This window comes from Protomyctophum bolini (assembly GCF_963924005.1).
Source record: "Protomyctophum bolini genome assembly, chromosome: 11".
In the NCBI taxonomy this organism is placed as follows: domain Eukaryota; kingdom Metazoa; phylum Chordata; class Actinopteri; order Myctophiformes; family Myctophidae; genus Protomyctophum; species Protomyctophum bolini.
The window spans coordinates 25,475,722-25,493,578 of NC_137872.1; the positions used below are offsets into that span (position 1 = coordinate 25,475,722).

A 17,857-nucleotide genomic window follows, 5' to 3' on the forward strand; every position below is an offset into this window, starting at 1 on the left:
TATACTTTTCCAGCAAGCGGTGGATGTAAACTGTGCAGATTTTGGCTTTTTTGATCGGATTTGCGGATCTGTGAATTTTGCTCGGCCGATCGATGATATTGTGGTAATTCAACATTACAGTATCATTAGAAGTACAATGCATGACAATGAAATTAAATAGGAGAAAAAAGGGGGTAAAATAAGTGGTTACTCAACAAAAATAAAAAGTACTCGTATCGGTACTCGGTATCGGCGAGTACTTAAAAGAAAGTACTCGTACTCGGTCTGAAAAAAAATGGTATCGGGGCATCTTGAGATCTCTTGGCTCCAGCTGCAGATGTTGCCCCTCCCATCCACCCTGTGGATGGATGTGGATGTTAGGGACAAAAGGGTGTGTGTGTGTGTGTGTGTGTGTGTGTGTGTGTGTGTGTGTGTGTGTGTGTGTGTGTGTGTGTGTGTGTGTGTGTGTGTGTGTGTGTAGGGTGATAAAACAGTGACCCTTTCTCCTTCCATCTTCATCCCACGTCTCTCCATCTGTCAGCCTCTAACTTGGCCTCCTACTGTATCTATACCTCCATCCCTCCGGGTTCTTTTCTCCCTGATCTGGTGTCCTCGTTGGCTCAGGTGCTCTCCCTCTCTCTCACTGGTCTGTTCAATGACCTAATGGGGGTGGGGGGATGACCTCTCCTGTGTGTGTGTGTGTGTGTGTGTGTGTGTGTGTGTGTGTGTGTGTGTGTGTGTGTGTGTGTGTGTGTGTGTGTGTGTGTGTGTGTGTGTGTGTGTGTGTGTGTGCGTTCGTGTGCGTGCGTGCATGCGTGCTCATATGTTGGCTAAATGTAATGCCCTGTGTATGTTTGTTTCCCATTCAGAAGAACCATCTGCTACTCTCCCCATGAGCAACGAGTGAAAGCAAGCACCTGGCTTTGAGTCAGCGTTCCATTGGTCCCCACGGACCAGCCTTCAGTTTAGAAAGCGCTTAATACTCAGCCTCACTCTTCCAGTTCCAGTGAGAGCACAGCGGCCGGTGGAGGGAAATAATGAATCTCTTTTTTCGATGTTGCATTGGTGCACTCTTGCTAATGGTCCCGTGCTAATGCACACTTTTACAAGGGAGCCGTTGAATAACAAATTGGAAGTTCTTGAAGTGCTTTAATGCTGAACGAGTTATGATCGAGTTAACGCATTACCGACACGCGGTGATCTAACTAACATCTGTGGTTCACCACCAAACTGACAAATCATCATGAGGACTTAATGCAAAAACCAACGAGACTAAAGCTATGTCTGTCTACCAAACATCATCCCAGCTTATGTGTATACAGTATATGTGCTACTATTTTGCTCCTATTTCAGTTTCACAAAATGGGTTATGACCGATTGTACGATGGTGTCACGCACCGAAAACAGCCAATCTACAAGCTCACAACACATCGCAAGCTTGTAGGTCGTCTATTTTTGGTGTGCAACACCGTCATACAACGAAGTATAATTGAATGTTACCTTTCAGGCAACAAAAACCCACTGAGATGATGCAGTAACCCAAGCATGACGTTAAGGATGCTGGTCCCTGTTTACTGCGAGACCAAACACTCTTCTCTTATCTGCCTTCAGAGATCACAGGTCCATTCCTCTCTGTTACTAGCACAAGCTCATCTTTGTCATATATACAATAAAATAAAGCTGTCCTTTGTGCCAGTCTAGAATGTTTCAGGTAGAACCTTAGCATATTCTATCCAAGGGGTGTTACCATAAGCAAAGGGAAAGGATTTACCATTGGCAACCACCGCCATGGCCCAAGCACGTTATGGCATAGTGTGCCCTGCTGGAGAGAGACTGCCTTCTGTCAATAGCGTTTTTCAGTGCAGAAGTAGTTTAACGGAAGCCTGTGTGACCTGTGACTACAGGTCATTAAATAAAAACTAGACACTTGTACGTGCCCGTCGGCTACCGGCCTACTTTGGAACGATGCAACTTGGGAACCTAATAATACCCGGCGTTGTCAGATTGTCATAGCACCCGTTTTAACTATCTGTCTGTGTCCCTTTTGCGCTCATACTTATATTATATGGAGATATCTGTAGTATGCAATACCTGTTGTCATAGCATAGGCTTACCATACGTCCTCTTTTGGGGGGCTGTCCGGGCAGTCTGGGAGGGTTTTATAAATTCCTTCAAATGTCCGGGGTTTTACACGTATCGCCTGTAGTGTATCGCTACGCTCACAGACCATTCAGACCAATGTGTATTACAATGCATGTTCAATGGTTCGTAGTGGAATAACACTGTGAGAGGTGGACCCCGGAATGTGTATTATTCATAACTCTGCATGCGCTGCGCGCTGAAAGCACTGGTCCTGACCGCAGATCAGAGAAAGGCTCGCTGGCTGCTCTGCTGTCTGAGGAAAGCTTGAGAACTATCTCATCATTGACATGCAGAAAAAGTAGGCTACTGTTTTCTTAGCTTTGTGACTGACGAATGAGAAGCAGATTGTATTGTCTGCAAATTAAGGAACTATGTGTCTGTCACAAATAAAAGTTCTGTCCTGCTAGCCCATGTCATGTCAGCAACACAGACAAGGCAGCTGTGCGCGAGGCGAGTCCTGCTAATTAAATTGACCCAATATTATTTTGTACAACCTAGCAAAGCATAAGATATGATGGTTTGGAGAATAGCCTGGTCTCTCTTTTTACAAGAGATAAGCCATTGCATACAGGTTCTCAAACTTTTTAATTTCAAGGACCCCCTGCATAACTCTGAGAGTAAAACCAAATGGACCCATAAGAGTCCCATTTGATTCCATTTGTACAGTATCAGAGTTAAAAGTTATAAAAGGGTCCATTTGGTTCCATTTGTACTAGTACACTCTCAGAGTTACAGACCTGTAAGGGTCAATTTGGTTCCATGTGTACACTCTCAGAGTTACAGACCTGTAAGGGTCCATTTGGTTCCATTTGTACATTCTCAGTTACAGACCTATAATGGGTCCATTTGGTACCCCCTCAAGGAACCATGAGGGTCCCTGGAATGCCTGGATCACACCTTTTAGAGCCACTGCTTTAAATAAATACATAACTAATATAGAGCATATTTCATCAAATTTAGGAGCATAACTTTTTAGTTATAGATTATTTTGACATCTAAATTTAATTCAAACAGAACCGTGCATGCACGACACATGCACGACGTGCACATGCATGCGCGCAATGCGCATGTGTCCTCTTTTTGGTCATTCAGAATATGGTATGCCATGGCAATCAATTGGCTGAGGCAGAGGCTGGAGGAATTGGCCTCATTAGGCCCACTATCCGTGTTCATTATTAGTGTACTGTAGCACAGACATTTGCCCACAGTGACTACGATGACTCCACCCTGTGTCTACTGATATAAGGCAGGCTGGATTTCTCTATCTCTCTCTCTGCTGACACAGCTAGGCTCTGTCATGCTGGCAGTCGAGGCCAGTCCAGATACAATATGTACTAGATCTACAAGGTTATACGACAAGACAGCCTCTTCAAAGAAGAAACCAAAGCCATTATCTGTTAAGTTTGGGTAAAATAGTGTTATTTTGTAACTCAGAGATAGCACCACACCAGCCAGCTGTGTGTGCTTACTGTGCTTTGATTCAGTGTGTGCTACACTCATCCCCACAGGCAGGGGGCAGCAGCAAGCTCACCTTAAAGCCGATGTCACCCTTCTTGCAGCAGAGGCAGGCCAGCATGAGGAAGACGAAGGTGAAGAGGCCAGAGAAGGAGACAGCTACCACTGCCAGGGACGAAGGCCACGACAGCTCGCTCAGCGGGGCCCCGTCTGCAGGACAAGAACACGTTGGATTTGAACCGTTGCACAAATGAGACAAAAACACAGAAGAATTAAGACACCGAGAGGCATTCTGTGACACTTGAAAAACACGCAATGCACAATCAGCTGATTGGCCTGCTTCACTTCTCCCTCCTGAGCCATTTGTTGTTCACAGTCCAGCGTTACAAAGGGAATTGAAAGCTCATGACGTTCGCAAAGGCCTCTCCTCTCCACCAGAATAGCTAGTGTGACTTAATTACATTAGTTCCTATGCATGCTTGTATGAGTCCTGAAAACTAAATGTCTCACATTAGTCATAGTGCTCTGCCTGAGGCTAATGGTGTAATAATCATGCGGCAGCGGGTTGCTGTGCTTGCACCATTTCAATGTAAGGAAAGGAAATTGATTTAAACTGATAAATGAAAACACTTAATAGGACGTTCTAATCAGCTTTTCACTTTCAACAATCCAGCAACCTACAGTAATTATGTTTTTGCAATTGCATAAACTGTAAAAGTAAGCAAGCGTTGCCGAGCCATGAGGCCAGGAGCCTGTCTCCTGTTTTTGTAGTGTGAGGCAGCTTGATGTACAAGTACACCCCCTGGACATGACTCTAGTATGTCGCAGGGACTTACCCAATGCAACCCTTGTGCTGAGTGCCAAGCAGGGAGGCACTGGGTCCCAGACTTTTTGGTATGACTCGGCCAGCGATCTAACCCCGACCTCCCAGTCTCAGGGCAGACACTCTAACCACAAGGCCACTGAGCTGGTATATACTGTATTTAAATTTAATATAATAAGTATTTAAACGTGCATTTAAATACTGTGCTATATTTTGGAATGTTCATTAATATGCTGCTACATGAAATAGAAACAAGAATGACACACGTATCATTAACAGCCAGATGAAACAAGCGCTGTGCATCTGTCCCCCCTTTTTGGTTATTTTTTTGTGTGTAAGTCACAACCTCCATGCTGATGGTTTTGTTCGTTTCCGATGTTCTTTTGTTGGTGCAATCACTGTGTTGTGTTATGCCTTTCCTGTAGCTCCAGACAGTTAGCTCATAACATTAATATTAGCAGAGTGTCATTATCTCGCTTCGCGCTGCAGCGATGAAAATGCTTCAATCTGGTGCACTTTGAGATAAAAATGAAGAGGCTATAGTCTGGCTAGATCTATAAAGAACTACACACATCAAATGCTGCAATTTATCAATCAATGGCACTGCCAAAATTGCCAAATATAAAACCAATCCAGAACACAAAGTAAAATTAAATTTTATAATTGACATTTTTACAAACAAATAAATAGGCTAGTTACAGTAGCTAAGCTGCCCACTTAAGCACCCTGACCACTGCAACAATGACATTAGCACACCTCCCCACCTCAAGGATGGCCTATAGGTGAGGAATGTTGTTTTTCCAGTTCTAGATGGGAGATCATTAAGATGCTGCTGCATCCTGTATTAAGATGCATCCTTACTTCCTTCCTTTCAAGCAATGGAATTTAATTGAATGCCTGGAAATGTACCATTGTTTTGTCTGTAACTGTAACTTTTGATCTAAGGGGCAAAGAGGTTGATTTAGGGGGGCAAACACCCCCTTTGCCCCACCGTGGCGCCGGGCCTGTACACAACCAGCACATTAAACTCACTGGGAAAAGAGCCTGCCTGGGAATCTGGAGGCCACAGGTTCAAGTCCCATCTTTAATACTGGAACTTTTTACTTTTAAATGTTTTGTAGTTTCTGAATTATGTTAATGTTGTCACAGGGCAGCCCGTGCCCTATATATATATATATATATATATATATATATATTGTACGAATTACATTGTTATTATTCCACACAATGATTGCAAGAGGTTTAAATATGTTTACATTTGTATTGACACTGAGGTTGCATTATTTGTCACCTGTCTCCCCTCTCTAGATTGGAGGGTGCCAAGTACTGTGGAGGAGGAGGGGTGTTTGTTCCTTTTATGTTGCATTTCTCATTGTATTATGTTGTCTTAGTAAATTAAATGTGTGAAATGTAGTTGATTGTATATTCCTCTAAAAGATAGTAGTGTGAAAGATTACTCGTAGGCTTTAGTTAGCCGTGTGGTGCGTTAATTATCACTTACTGTACTGATTAGAGGATGGTTTGCCCCACCTGTTTAAGAGCAGGATTGCTGCAGGTGGAGGCAGTTCAGTCTCACTTGAGGCTAGTCGTGAAAGAGCAACAGGTTAGAACTGTGAGCCAGGGCCTCATCACAGGAGGCATTTAAGCCTGTGACAGTTTCTGTTTGTTATTTTCTTAAGTGTTAATGCACTGTCTAAAGACCCTTTTGGAGGTCAATAAAATGCCTGAAACGTGTTTGTGGACCTGTCTACTCCATTATCACAAATGTTTGCCTGAAAAGGAATCTTTGAAATGTTTGAAATATAGTGCTTTCAAATTTGAGAAATGTATTATGGGGCTCAATGGCAGATAGTGGCACATCAAAAAAGCACTTTAACCTAGAAACTCCATTCACACTTTTTATAATTCAGCTTACTGTGGAGACACATGCTGAAACTTTTTACTTTGAAATGTTTTGTAGTTTCTGAATTATTTAACTTAAACACCCAATGCATTCTCAATGGCAATAGCACAAACCGTGGCATGCTACTAGTCCTACTTACACCTAGAAACCCCATTCAAACCTATTTAGGTTCATCTTATTGTGGACATGTTTGCCTGAAAATGAATCTTTGAAATGTTTCATAGTTTTAGAAATATATTACTTTCAAATGTATAATTGGGGCCAATGGCAGATTTTGGCACATCAAATAATCATAATCACACATCGATGGTTTATTTACAAAACCGACATGTTGTTTGAACCGTCAAGGTATCCAGTGGTGTCCCTTTTGACTAGCCCACACATAGGTACCAGTGGTTCAGCTGTCGCTAAAGCCAACAGCAGTGATCATAAGCCAGGTTTCACCTACAGGTACTATAGGTCTAGGTCTACAGTGTACGAATCTCAAAGAAGGAGTCATAGCGTATAACTCATACTCATAAAAGATTGTATAACCCATACTCTTGACCAACCAATGCCACGACCAACGGGGCCTCATGAAGGTTCTGTGCGCCTGAACAGTTTTTTGCTGCCGCGTGCAAGTTTAATGGCAACATCTTGTGCCGTTGCTTGCTTTGCACACGCAGCATGTGTGTGCTGTTGTTGCACATGTGTCTGGCTCCCTTTCCACCTGCAGTCAAAACGGACTGATTAGGCCATGGGTCAAAGAGTGGGTCAAACGGCTTAAAACCCCCTGCCTGCCAGCAATGATTAGAGTGAGAGAGAAAGAGAGAGTTAGAGAGAGTAAAGGAAGCTAGGGGAGCGCATCACACACACATGCACAGACAACGCACGGTTGGTTCATCAGAGCCGGTGTCCTATGGGTCCACGGAGGATCCCACTGGATTTACAGTTCCCTGACCTCGTCATCCCAAGGCAGCTGCCGACGAGCCCCACGATACTTGGATTATTTTTGTCCATTCTCAGAGTTACAAATGGTTAAATTAACAGTGAGGAAAATACTGTGTACATACAGTAGTAAACACACACTCACTTAATTGGGGCATGGACTACTGTGTGGTGTGTGTGTGTGTGTGTGTGTGTGTGTGGGGGGGGGGGGTTCTATGTGTTACCCTTTAACACATCACCATGGTAACAGCCCGGCTGGCTGACCCATCATAGTTGATTGGCTTTCACGGTGCTGTAAACCGCCTCCCCTCTGCCGCTCTCTGTCTTATAGCTTCTCCATTTTTGGAACGAGAGCGAGAGACACATTTCTACGCTGATGCCTCAGTCTACCGGCAGCTGCTGCTACTCGCTCTGCTCTCTGTCTCCTCAAATTCTCCAACAAGCTTTTCAAAGTCTGTGTTTGTGTGTTACCCCTGGTACTGTACTTTACCCCTGGTACTGTACTTTACCCCTGTGCCACCCGAGCGCTGCTACAAAACACCTGTATCTGACAGTAACACAAATCAACGTGGTTTCATACACTGCCAACAGGAGGACGTCCGCCAAGAACAGGAGGTCACCGCAAAATACTCAATGAATGCATCCATTTGACGACCATTGCTGAGTGTACAAATGTAACCAAATGGCTTCCTTTGTACACTCTCAAGAGTTAGATTTCCACTGCTCCAGAGGTGGAACCGGTGATTTTTCATAAGTACTTCCATTTCGGGAAGCATCTCCCCGTCTTCTATCTCCGGGGGCCCGTGACAGAGGGATGGCCCAGGGGCCTCTCCATAAATATTTGAAGAGCGCTGCACTGCGAGAATGGAAATGAAGCACTAAAATCCCGGGCTCATCTCCCCTTTATTAAAAAGCTGTCCATGTGGGCTGGCCGGATGGTGAGTGATATCCTCATGGAGGCTAGATGAGGGAGACGGGGTCGCCCCGATAACTCCACAGCTCACCATGTGGAGAAGAGAGAGATGCCAGGCTCTATCTTTCTCTCTCCCTCTGTGTGTGTGTGTGTGTGTGTGTGGGTGTGTGTGTGTGTGTGTGTGTGTGTGTGTGTGTGTGTGAGGGACAAGGAGCAAATGCTGTTGTTTTTTAATCACAACTGTGAGCTATCCTTATTACTGCTGTGACCTCTGGGAGAGTATTAAGGCTGGCTAACAAACACAATGAGAACACACACACACACACACACACACACACACACACACACATAAATACATGCACGTGCAATCGCGCATGCACATACTGGAGCCCGACCGATATATCAGTCTGGTCGATATATCTGTCATTGTTTTGCTTTTTTAACGACATGGTAATCTGCAATTATGTAGCCGATGTGTCTAGATATACTAGTTAAATGTTCTCAAATGCAAACTTTAATTCAATACACGGTACCAGTACACTGAACCTTTATTTTGTAGTCTTGCTTTGTGCTTTCCTGTCTGCCCCTGTAGTTCTGTTCCTGTCTTGTCTCACTAGTCCTGTGATTGCCAGTGTTTCCACCTGTGTCCCCTTGGTTCCCCAGCCTATCCCAGTGTTGATTGTCAGTGGTGTTCACTTGTGTCTAGTTATCCCATGTCTATTTATATGCCCTTGTGTGTTCAGTTCTCTGTTGTTGTTTGTAGTCGCTGTGTTGTTAATAAAACCTGGATCTTACACCTGAATTCTGCCTCCGCTGCTACTGTCTGCACTTGGGTCCTACACCTTCTCTGCCCGGCACCGTGACAGTGAGTTTTTGTTTTGTTGTATTCTTTCCTTTGGCAACACCACACCTTTTCCCTGTATTTGTTAAGTTGGCTTCAGCAGTTTGAAATAAAACCCTTAATACACTCATCCATCTGTTTCTGTACAAATCTTGGGTATTTGTTATTGTCCCTTATCCTCTAGACCAGTGGTTTTTAACCAGTGGTCCGGGGACCATCAGTGGTCCTTGAGGGGGTTCCAGGTGGTCCCCAGCTAAATGGAGAGTTGGTAACCAAATGGACCCTTATAGACCTTTAACTCTCAAGAGTTAAATTATTGTTAAACATCTGCATTCTCTAGGTCGTCCATACATCTGGCCAGCTCGTTCTTGAGTACATCCACGTATGTTAGCGTGGGACGTCCTTGTGACCGGTGCCCGTGTGTTGGTTCCCACAGCACTAGTTTTCTGGCTGGCAGCTCTTGGAGTCTTTAACAGTGTCCTGCTAGTTTCATTCTCCTGGCTGCTATTTTCTGGCTCACCCTTGGCATTCCATCATACAGATTTGTGTTGGTAACATGTGTGCTCTTACTGATGTTAAGTGCTGCATGCAGCATCCTGGTGTAGTACCCATCAAAAGACGTCTGCAGGGTTGGCTTCAGGGTCCAGCATTCACTGCTGTATAGGAGAACAGACTCTACCATAGAAGAATAGAATGCATAGAAGTACTTGAAGTCCTTGACTTCCTTCAAAGCAGTGCCTCCTGTTGTTGTCAGAGGTGGATGCTCTGATGTGATGTTATAGGTGATAACTTCAGTTTTCTTGGCATTCAGCCGGAGGCCAACCTTGGCACACTCTGATTCCACTCTCTCCTCTCTACCACATTACTTACAAGAAGTCTACACAATTAGAGAATTATGTTTATTTTATTTTGATCAACGTTTGCCTGTTATCTCTCCTAATGCCATGGTACCAACATTAATACAGCATGGAGGAATTGTGGACAAAATCTTATCCAACGACAAGCTTTGGCTTTAGATTTGGGTGTGAGGGGTCTAAATGTCATCAAATGGTGGTCCATGGATCAAATGCCGAATAATTAATGTGCCTTGGTATGAAAAAGGTTGAAAACCACTGCCCTAGACCACCAGTTGGTGACACAGAAGATATATGAAAATAAACTTCAGAAAGCACTCTGTAAAAGTGTCTAAATATTCTGTAAAGACAAAACAGAAATTGTTGGAAATTATGAAATAAAAACAACAATATGCATTCAGCATTTATCAATCCAGTGTGACTTTAAACTTTCACATACCCTCGCCAAAACTCACGTTAGTTCGGGAGCTGTCGTTGGCTTTGTCTGCACCAATTTTCTGTCGTATAGACAAGCGGAGAAGCATTGTCTGACCAGCTGAAAGGCATCTAAACATATGTATTCACTCCTAAAATATATAGCTATAAAACCAATAAATATTACACATGCATGTGAAAAAAGGCCTACAGTACATCCCGATGTATCGTATGAAATTGGTAGGAGATTTCCAACTGTACAAGCAATTAAAAACAATATAACATGTCTACAATGTTACAAGTTTAGATGATTAATCAAACAGTGCTTTATGGCTCTGTTAAAAAATATGAGATGATTTTGACCACACAGTGACATCAGACTGTTATAATATAACATTTTTATTTTGGCATAAATGGACGTCCACCCCTATTTTATTTCCAAGTGTAGCTTGCCTATTTGCAATGGCATAGGCGTTAGGGGCTTAATCATTCACCAATTTAAATAAGTGCGAGATAGTTTTCGGGGGTTGGGACTGCGGTGGGCACCGCTGTTTAAATCTTCTCATGGACCTTTATGCATCCCACCCAGCACACACCAGCCTTTATCCATTATGTTTAGAAATGCATTCATCAATCACTCCATAAACGTTGATTATGACTGCCTTGCCAGGCTATCTCATTAATGTGGCATCACTCACTCACAGCAGTCTCACGGGGATCGTCTACCTACATGACTTCTTTAACGTGCACTGCGCACGAATGGGTACAACTAATAATACGGTCGCCTACAAACATATCCCATTCATGCGTCGATGTGTGTGTGTGTGTGTGTGTGTGTGTGTGTGTGTGTGTGTGTGCGATTCATGGAGCCTACTACTTTAACTGCAGTTAAATTATGGAACTCATCACTATAGCTGAGATTGATTTTATTGATGCACTATTATGTTGTGATTTCTGTTAAGCTTTGTTTTTTAGTTCTAGTTCTAGTTTCTGTGTTGGTATGCGGTCAGGTTTTCAGCTGGCTCAGGGAAGAGGACGACCCTGCCATGCATAGTCCACCATAGATAGGTGAATGAACTGTATCTGTCTGTGTGTGCGTGAGTGTGTGCGGCTGTATGAGTTGAGGATTAGAGGTATAGGTATTTTTATTATGCTGTAACATTCGACTCACTGCTGTCGTTTAGCATCAGTGCAATTTGAAATGTATTTTTGAAATGAAATGTACTATTTTGTAATGTAATATAATGTATTTTGATATGTTTTAATTTATTTCTGGACTCTTGGAAGATTAGCCGAAAGGCTAAAAGAGATCCAAATAAAAATAAAAAAAATCAACTACTTGACCAAGTTGACAAAGGTTGTAGCCTCACGGAATAATCCTATACTGGCGTTTCTTTTGTGCCAAAATGCACATGCACTTGCATAGGTGCATGCGTGCGTGCATAGGTGCATGCGTGCGTTTATAGGTGCATGCGTGCGTGCATAGGTGCATGCGTGCATGCGTGCATGTGCAGGCAAACGAGGCGAGAGGGGGAACCTCTTTTCTTATTGGATTTCAACAGGTTTGTTTGGTCGGATTCCGATTGTTCATGTCGTAAAATCGGCGTTTTGAGAATATTTAAGGGTGTGTTATTTAAATGACGGTCGCTTTCAACTGTGACATTTATCAAAGCTGCGACCAAATTTACGCCAGAAACGGCTATTTACAATAACTTCATAAATACCGTGCCGACATGAGCGCACGCCCATGCTCGAATTTAAGGCAGAAATTATTTAGTTGACTCCTTCAGGTCCCCAACAAAAACATTAGTCGACTTAGTCTTTAGTCAATTTACAATTCAGGCATTTAGCAGACGCTCTTAATCCAGAGCGATTTACAGTAAGCAAAAAAAAAAAAAAAACGATACATCAAATACATAAAGAATAGTCATCATGAATCATACGTAAGCTTAAGAACCTAACAGTGGAATATCTATCTAAGGAACTAAGTGTATACAATATACACTATAGAGTGCTATGTCTACATAAAGTGCTATTTAAGTTACATACGTTGAGCCTATGCATACGCCTGTAGGAGGTCGAGGTTATGGCAAGTGCTATGGGCTAAGGTGGAGTTTGAAGAGGTGCGTTTTCAGACTGGGAGTGAATCTGCCGTTCTGATTGCAATGGGAAGTGCATTTCATAGTTTTGGAGCCAATGGCTTAGTCAACAAAATTAACACTGGAGAGGGAGAGAGAGATAGAAAGAAATAGAAGTAGTCTGAGGTTGAGGTGGCTGCTGCTGTATCTAAGTCAGGACTGCAGAGTTCTTTTGAAGAGGTCAGCAATTCTGTAACTAGCCAAGTCTATTACTAATAACTTCAGTACAGGGTAACTAACGCCATGGCCCAAACTTTAACACAGTCATGCAAAAATACGTGCACACAAACATAACTTTATAAAGCCTAGGAGTCTGAATTCCATACTACAGTATATATATTATAGAGGGTATGTGCGTGACGGGCGGTCCTCCCTTAAGCCAATTTCCATGTAGGATTTGAAAATGGTCACTGTACTATAATGAAAAACCCATACGCCTGCATGCACGCGCGCGCACATGCACGCACACACACACACACACACACGTCCACACATGCAACTTCCCCTTTTTGACCCAGAGACCAGGTGCCGACAGTTCTGCAGGGTAGGAATTTTGCCAAACTAAACACCACAGCAATGAAATCCCCTCGAGAAAGACAGCGTGTGTGTGTGTGTGTGTGTTTAGTGGGGGAAGGGGAGGGACACATTCTTATAAACAACCAGGGACATTCGTTATGTAACTGACCAGTAAACTCTCCCATGTATGATTGGACTACAGGAGTGGGCACATGTATTATGTATGTCCTCCAGAGACCAAGTCGGTTTACTAAAACCACATTGTTCTGTCATTCATGTCGTCCAGGTGCATGGACAGCTGGAAGTCACCCATACAAACCTCATCAAAGTAGCATTAGGTCCTATTACTTACTGTATATACTACATGTATAGCAACGTTATGGATTGTGATCGATGACCCCCCCCCCACACACACACAACCTTACAGTACTGTACACATACAGCACAAAACAAAATAATAAATACAGCACATGCCGAGCTTGCAGGAATCCAGTGACCTACCTGCCTGTCTTCATAAACTAAACTTGGAGAGTTAAATTAAGACTCATTTCCAGCAACAGTGTGGTTGAACTAAACTGCTTTTTAACTTAATTTTTGCAACATGTTGGTGTTTCAGGAGGTCAGCAGCAAGTAGGCTGGACGTTATGACTTGAAATAATCAAAGGGAGTCTACCAGCGCTCGCGCCTGAATAAAAAAGGCTTAAACTGTCTGAGCTGATCCAGTGTCAATCCCTTCTTCGACTTCAAATTATCATTATAGAGATTATTTCAAAACATTTTGATAGTGTACGCCGCCATTGTACAATGAAATAAAATACAGGATGATCAGACAAATCGATTTAGCAGATTATAAAATATATGTAAATATTGGTAGTTCCGGAGGTTTTTTATTGCCTCGTTTGTGTACTTGTTTATCTGAGCTTGCTTCCAAATAACAGTGGTTCTCAAATGTTTTCATGTCATGGACCGCCAATTAAAATTTGAGAACCACTGTTATTAAATGGGGATTATGGATTTGTCCATAATTAAGAGACAGCAGAATAAGAACAGGGTGTTGTACTCCCACCACCACCCTCCACCATTTCCATCCTCTCCATCCAGCCATCCTATCCATCCATCCTATCCATCCATCTATCCATCCTATCCATCCATCCAGCCATCCTATCCATCCATCCATCCATCCATCCAGCCGTGCTTTCTATGGCTGAGTGCAGATATTATGGCAAAGCGATGCCAGGGCCTGCAGAGAGACATGATAACCGTCATTAACTGGGAGTGGAAGCCCAGGAGACCAGTGTGGATCCAAATTACAGGGCTGTCGTCTCTCTGCGTTCGGGGAGAGGGAAGGCTGCGAGCAGGAAGGGAACACTGACTCAAACGTCTACCTCCGTTTTCCCTGCATCGCCGCTGGCACGGTTGGCTAGCCTTTCAATTAATTCCAAGGCAATGACAGCCAACCTACAGATCAATGAATCAACCTACAGATCAATGACAGCCAACCTACAGATCAATGAATCAACCTACAGATCAATGACAGCCAACCTACAGATCAATGAATCAACCTACAGATCAATGAATCAACCTACAGATCAATGACAGCCAACCTACAGATCAATGAATCAACCTACAGATCAATGAATCAACCTACAGATCAATGAATCAACCTACAGATCAATGACAGCCAACCTACAGATCAATGAATCAACCTACAGATCAATGAATCAACCTACAGATCAATGAATCAACCTACAGATCAATGACAGCCAACCTACAGATCAATGAATCAACCTACAGATCAATGAATCAACCTACAGATCAATGAATCAACCTACAGATCAATTAATCAACCTACAGATCAATGACAGCCAACCTACAGATCAATGAATCAACCTACAGATCAATGACAGCCAACCTACAGATCAATGAATCAACCTACAGATCAATGACAGCCAACCTACAGATCAATGAATCAACCTACAGATCAATGAATCAACCTACAGATCAATGAATCAACCTACAGATCAATGAATCAACCTACAGATCAATGAATCAACCTACAGATCAATGAATCAACCTACAGATCAATGAATCAACCTACAGATCAATGACAGCCAACCTACAGATCAATGAATCAACCTACAGATCAATGAATCAACCTACAGATCAATGAATCAACCTACAGATCAATGAATCAACCTACAGATCAATGAATAAACCTACAGATCAATGAACGGAGGTGTTCAGGTTGAGAACATTGTACTTTAAGGACTCAACTTTACTCCGCTAGACCAGGGGTTCTCAACCTGGGGGTCGTCAAATCATTTTGGGCGGGCCCCAGATTATTAAAAAACACACATACCATAGTACACGAGACATGGCCAAAGCATTTCCGGGGGTCCCCAGCCAAAAAGGTTGAGGACCCCTGCTCTAGACCAGTGGTTCTCACCCTGTAAGTTGGGATCTCCAGGGTCCCCCAAAATCAAGTGGGGTCTCCAGATGACAGTTAAGTGAAAATGTAAGGACTTTTTAAGACCTTTTTAATACCCCAAAACAGAAAGGTTTAAAGTAAAAGACCACCACTTCATCAAAAGTAATAAACAGTATACTATAACACTGGTCAATCATTGGCCAATGTCAAAATAATATAAGAACTTTGTGAAAATAGACGATCTGTAGATCTGCTATTTTCCCAAAATGATATCTGTGGTATCTGAGTCAAACAAAATGTAATGCCCCAACAGCTTATCAGGGTAGGTGGTCCCCAGTTCAAATATGATTATTTTGGGGGTCACAGCCTGCAAATATTAAGAACCACTGCTCTAGAGTCTTCTCTTCGTCTTTAGACCACCTGATGTGGTTAAAAATGTGTGAGAATGTCTTACCTATCTATTTTTGCTTTCCCAATGTAAGCTTGCAAGCTTCTCTGGCATTGCAAACGGGCAAATGGGAAAAGACTGGACTCCTGACATATCAGGACCATCATCCATCATGTACAGTACCTACCATCAAATCGACGTATTATTTAATTGTATCGCTCCAAAAGATATTCAGTTGAGCCTGCTGTGAATGCACCTTTACAGACGTGTGTGTGTGTGTGTGTGTGTGTGTGTGTGTGTGTGTGTGTGTGTGTGTGTGTGTGTGTGTGTGTGTGTGTGTGTGTGTGTGTGTGTGTGTGTGTGTGTGTGTGTGTGTGTGTGTGTGTGTGTGTGTGTGTGTGTGTGTGTGTGTGTGTGTGTGTGTGTGTGTGTGTGTGTGTGTGTGTTGCATAAAGGCCACAAGGAGCCCTGGGGAACCAGTGGTATCTGGTCTGAAATAATTGCACAGTGATGGCTGAATGCTTTCATACATTTCACAAAGTTCACTATACACTCAATAGTCACAAAATTCACTATACACTCAATGGTCACAAAATTCACTATACACTCAATAGTCAAGCAACTGAGATGATATCCGACATGCAGAATATCAAAATATAATGTGACCATGGGGTGAGGAAGTCTAGAATAGACAGACACACCTTTTGTGACACAAACCTAAAGGCTAGAACAATGTGTTCTATTATAAATACCAAGCAGTCTTTTAAAAGATAAAGAAAGAGTACAAAGTCTTGTGATAGACTACATACGGATCACCTAAAAATACATGTGCAATACAGAAGGGAAAAGGGATATGTCAAATGTTTCCCCCTGACTGGGTGAAGTGGTGAACCCACTCCATTGCCATTTCAGCTGCCCCAGAGTCAGACTTATGCAACAGAAGTGCTTGCTGTAATACATGGAGAGATGAATAATGGAATAGTCAGCAGCGGTTGTGCTTTACTTGCGAGCCTGTGTCATTCAACCACACGCACAAGCGCCACATTTCACATTTTCTCAAATAATGGTCTGTGTGCTCTCACACCTCTCCTAATCCTAAACCTCTGGCATTAGAACTCTCCATAGTCCTGAAGCCGCAAGCAGTCAGGTACTCAAATTGTTGTCTGATGTCTCTGTCCGTGGTGCTGAAAACTGGATCCCACACACAGGTGACTTTACTGGCCATGGCACATGAATGCCAACATAGGCAGGATTATGTACTATGCTGCTACAGCCTAATTTGTTCCCCATAAGGGCTTATAAAATTGTTCTCCTGTCCACAGACCAATTTTGTGTGTGTGTGTGTGTGTGTGTGTGTGTGTGTGTGTGTGTGTGTGTGTGTGTGTGTGTGTGTGTGTGTGTGTGTGTGTGTGTGTGTGTGTGTGTGTGTGTGTGTGTGTGTGTGTGTGTGTGTGTGTGTGTGTGTGTGTGTGTGTGTGTGTGTGTGTGTGTGTGTGTGTGTGCGGTCATGATGAGGAGGGGACCTGTGAGGTAAGGGTCTTGCTCAGGAACACATGTAGAAATGGGCCAGGAGGTGAATCACTAAGCTACAGCTAGCTAGCCCATGTTATGTGTGTAAAAACTCACATTTGGGATACTGTATAAAGTGTGTTGCATTCGCAGCTGGATTAAAGGAGATCATATCAACAGCTTAACCCTATTGGCAATCCAATTAACACTGATTGCTGACAGTATGGTGACACATACTGTATTGTCAATATATTGACACCACAATGCAGTTAAACAAAGGACGCAAATAGAACTGTAGCTATCTTATGAAAGATTGAGCATCTTTACAGTATCTGCTATTGGATCTCATCTGAAGTGTTAGTCATTATGGTAAAAGATTATCCAAATCCACAGTGAGGTTCAGACCAACATTTTTAAGACATGGTTCAGTTCAAATCTCGTTATTTAATTTCTGTGTTCTGGGTTTTATTAAATCAATACGTATTGCCTATGCCTCGCTGGACAAAATACAACTCTGTGCACCAATCCCTACTTAAAATGTGCCGTCTCCACAAGTACGAAAGCGATCACACAACGCTGGTACCAACAGGGCCCACCAACGAAAGAACATTGGATGGACATTACTGA

General features: G+C 43.0%; 1 protein-coding gene across 3 annotated transcripts in view; it reads right to left on the reverse strand.

The window, feature by feature from the left end:
- LOC308324305 (serine/threonine-protein kinase LMTK1-like) overlaps nucleotides 1-17,857 on the reverse strand; it is a 47,903-nt gene that overhangs the window by 26,646 nt on the left and 3,400 nt on the right. For all 3 annotated transcript variants that reach the window (XM_080776317.1, XM_080776316.1, XM_080776318.1), the window contains exon 2: nucleotides 3,653-3,786. In XM_080776317.1, coding sequence (XP_080632443.1) covers nucleotides 3,653-3,786 — 134 coding nt within the window. The remainder of the gene's footprint in view (nucleotides 1-3,652; nucleotides 3,787-17,857) is intronic.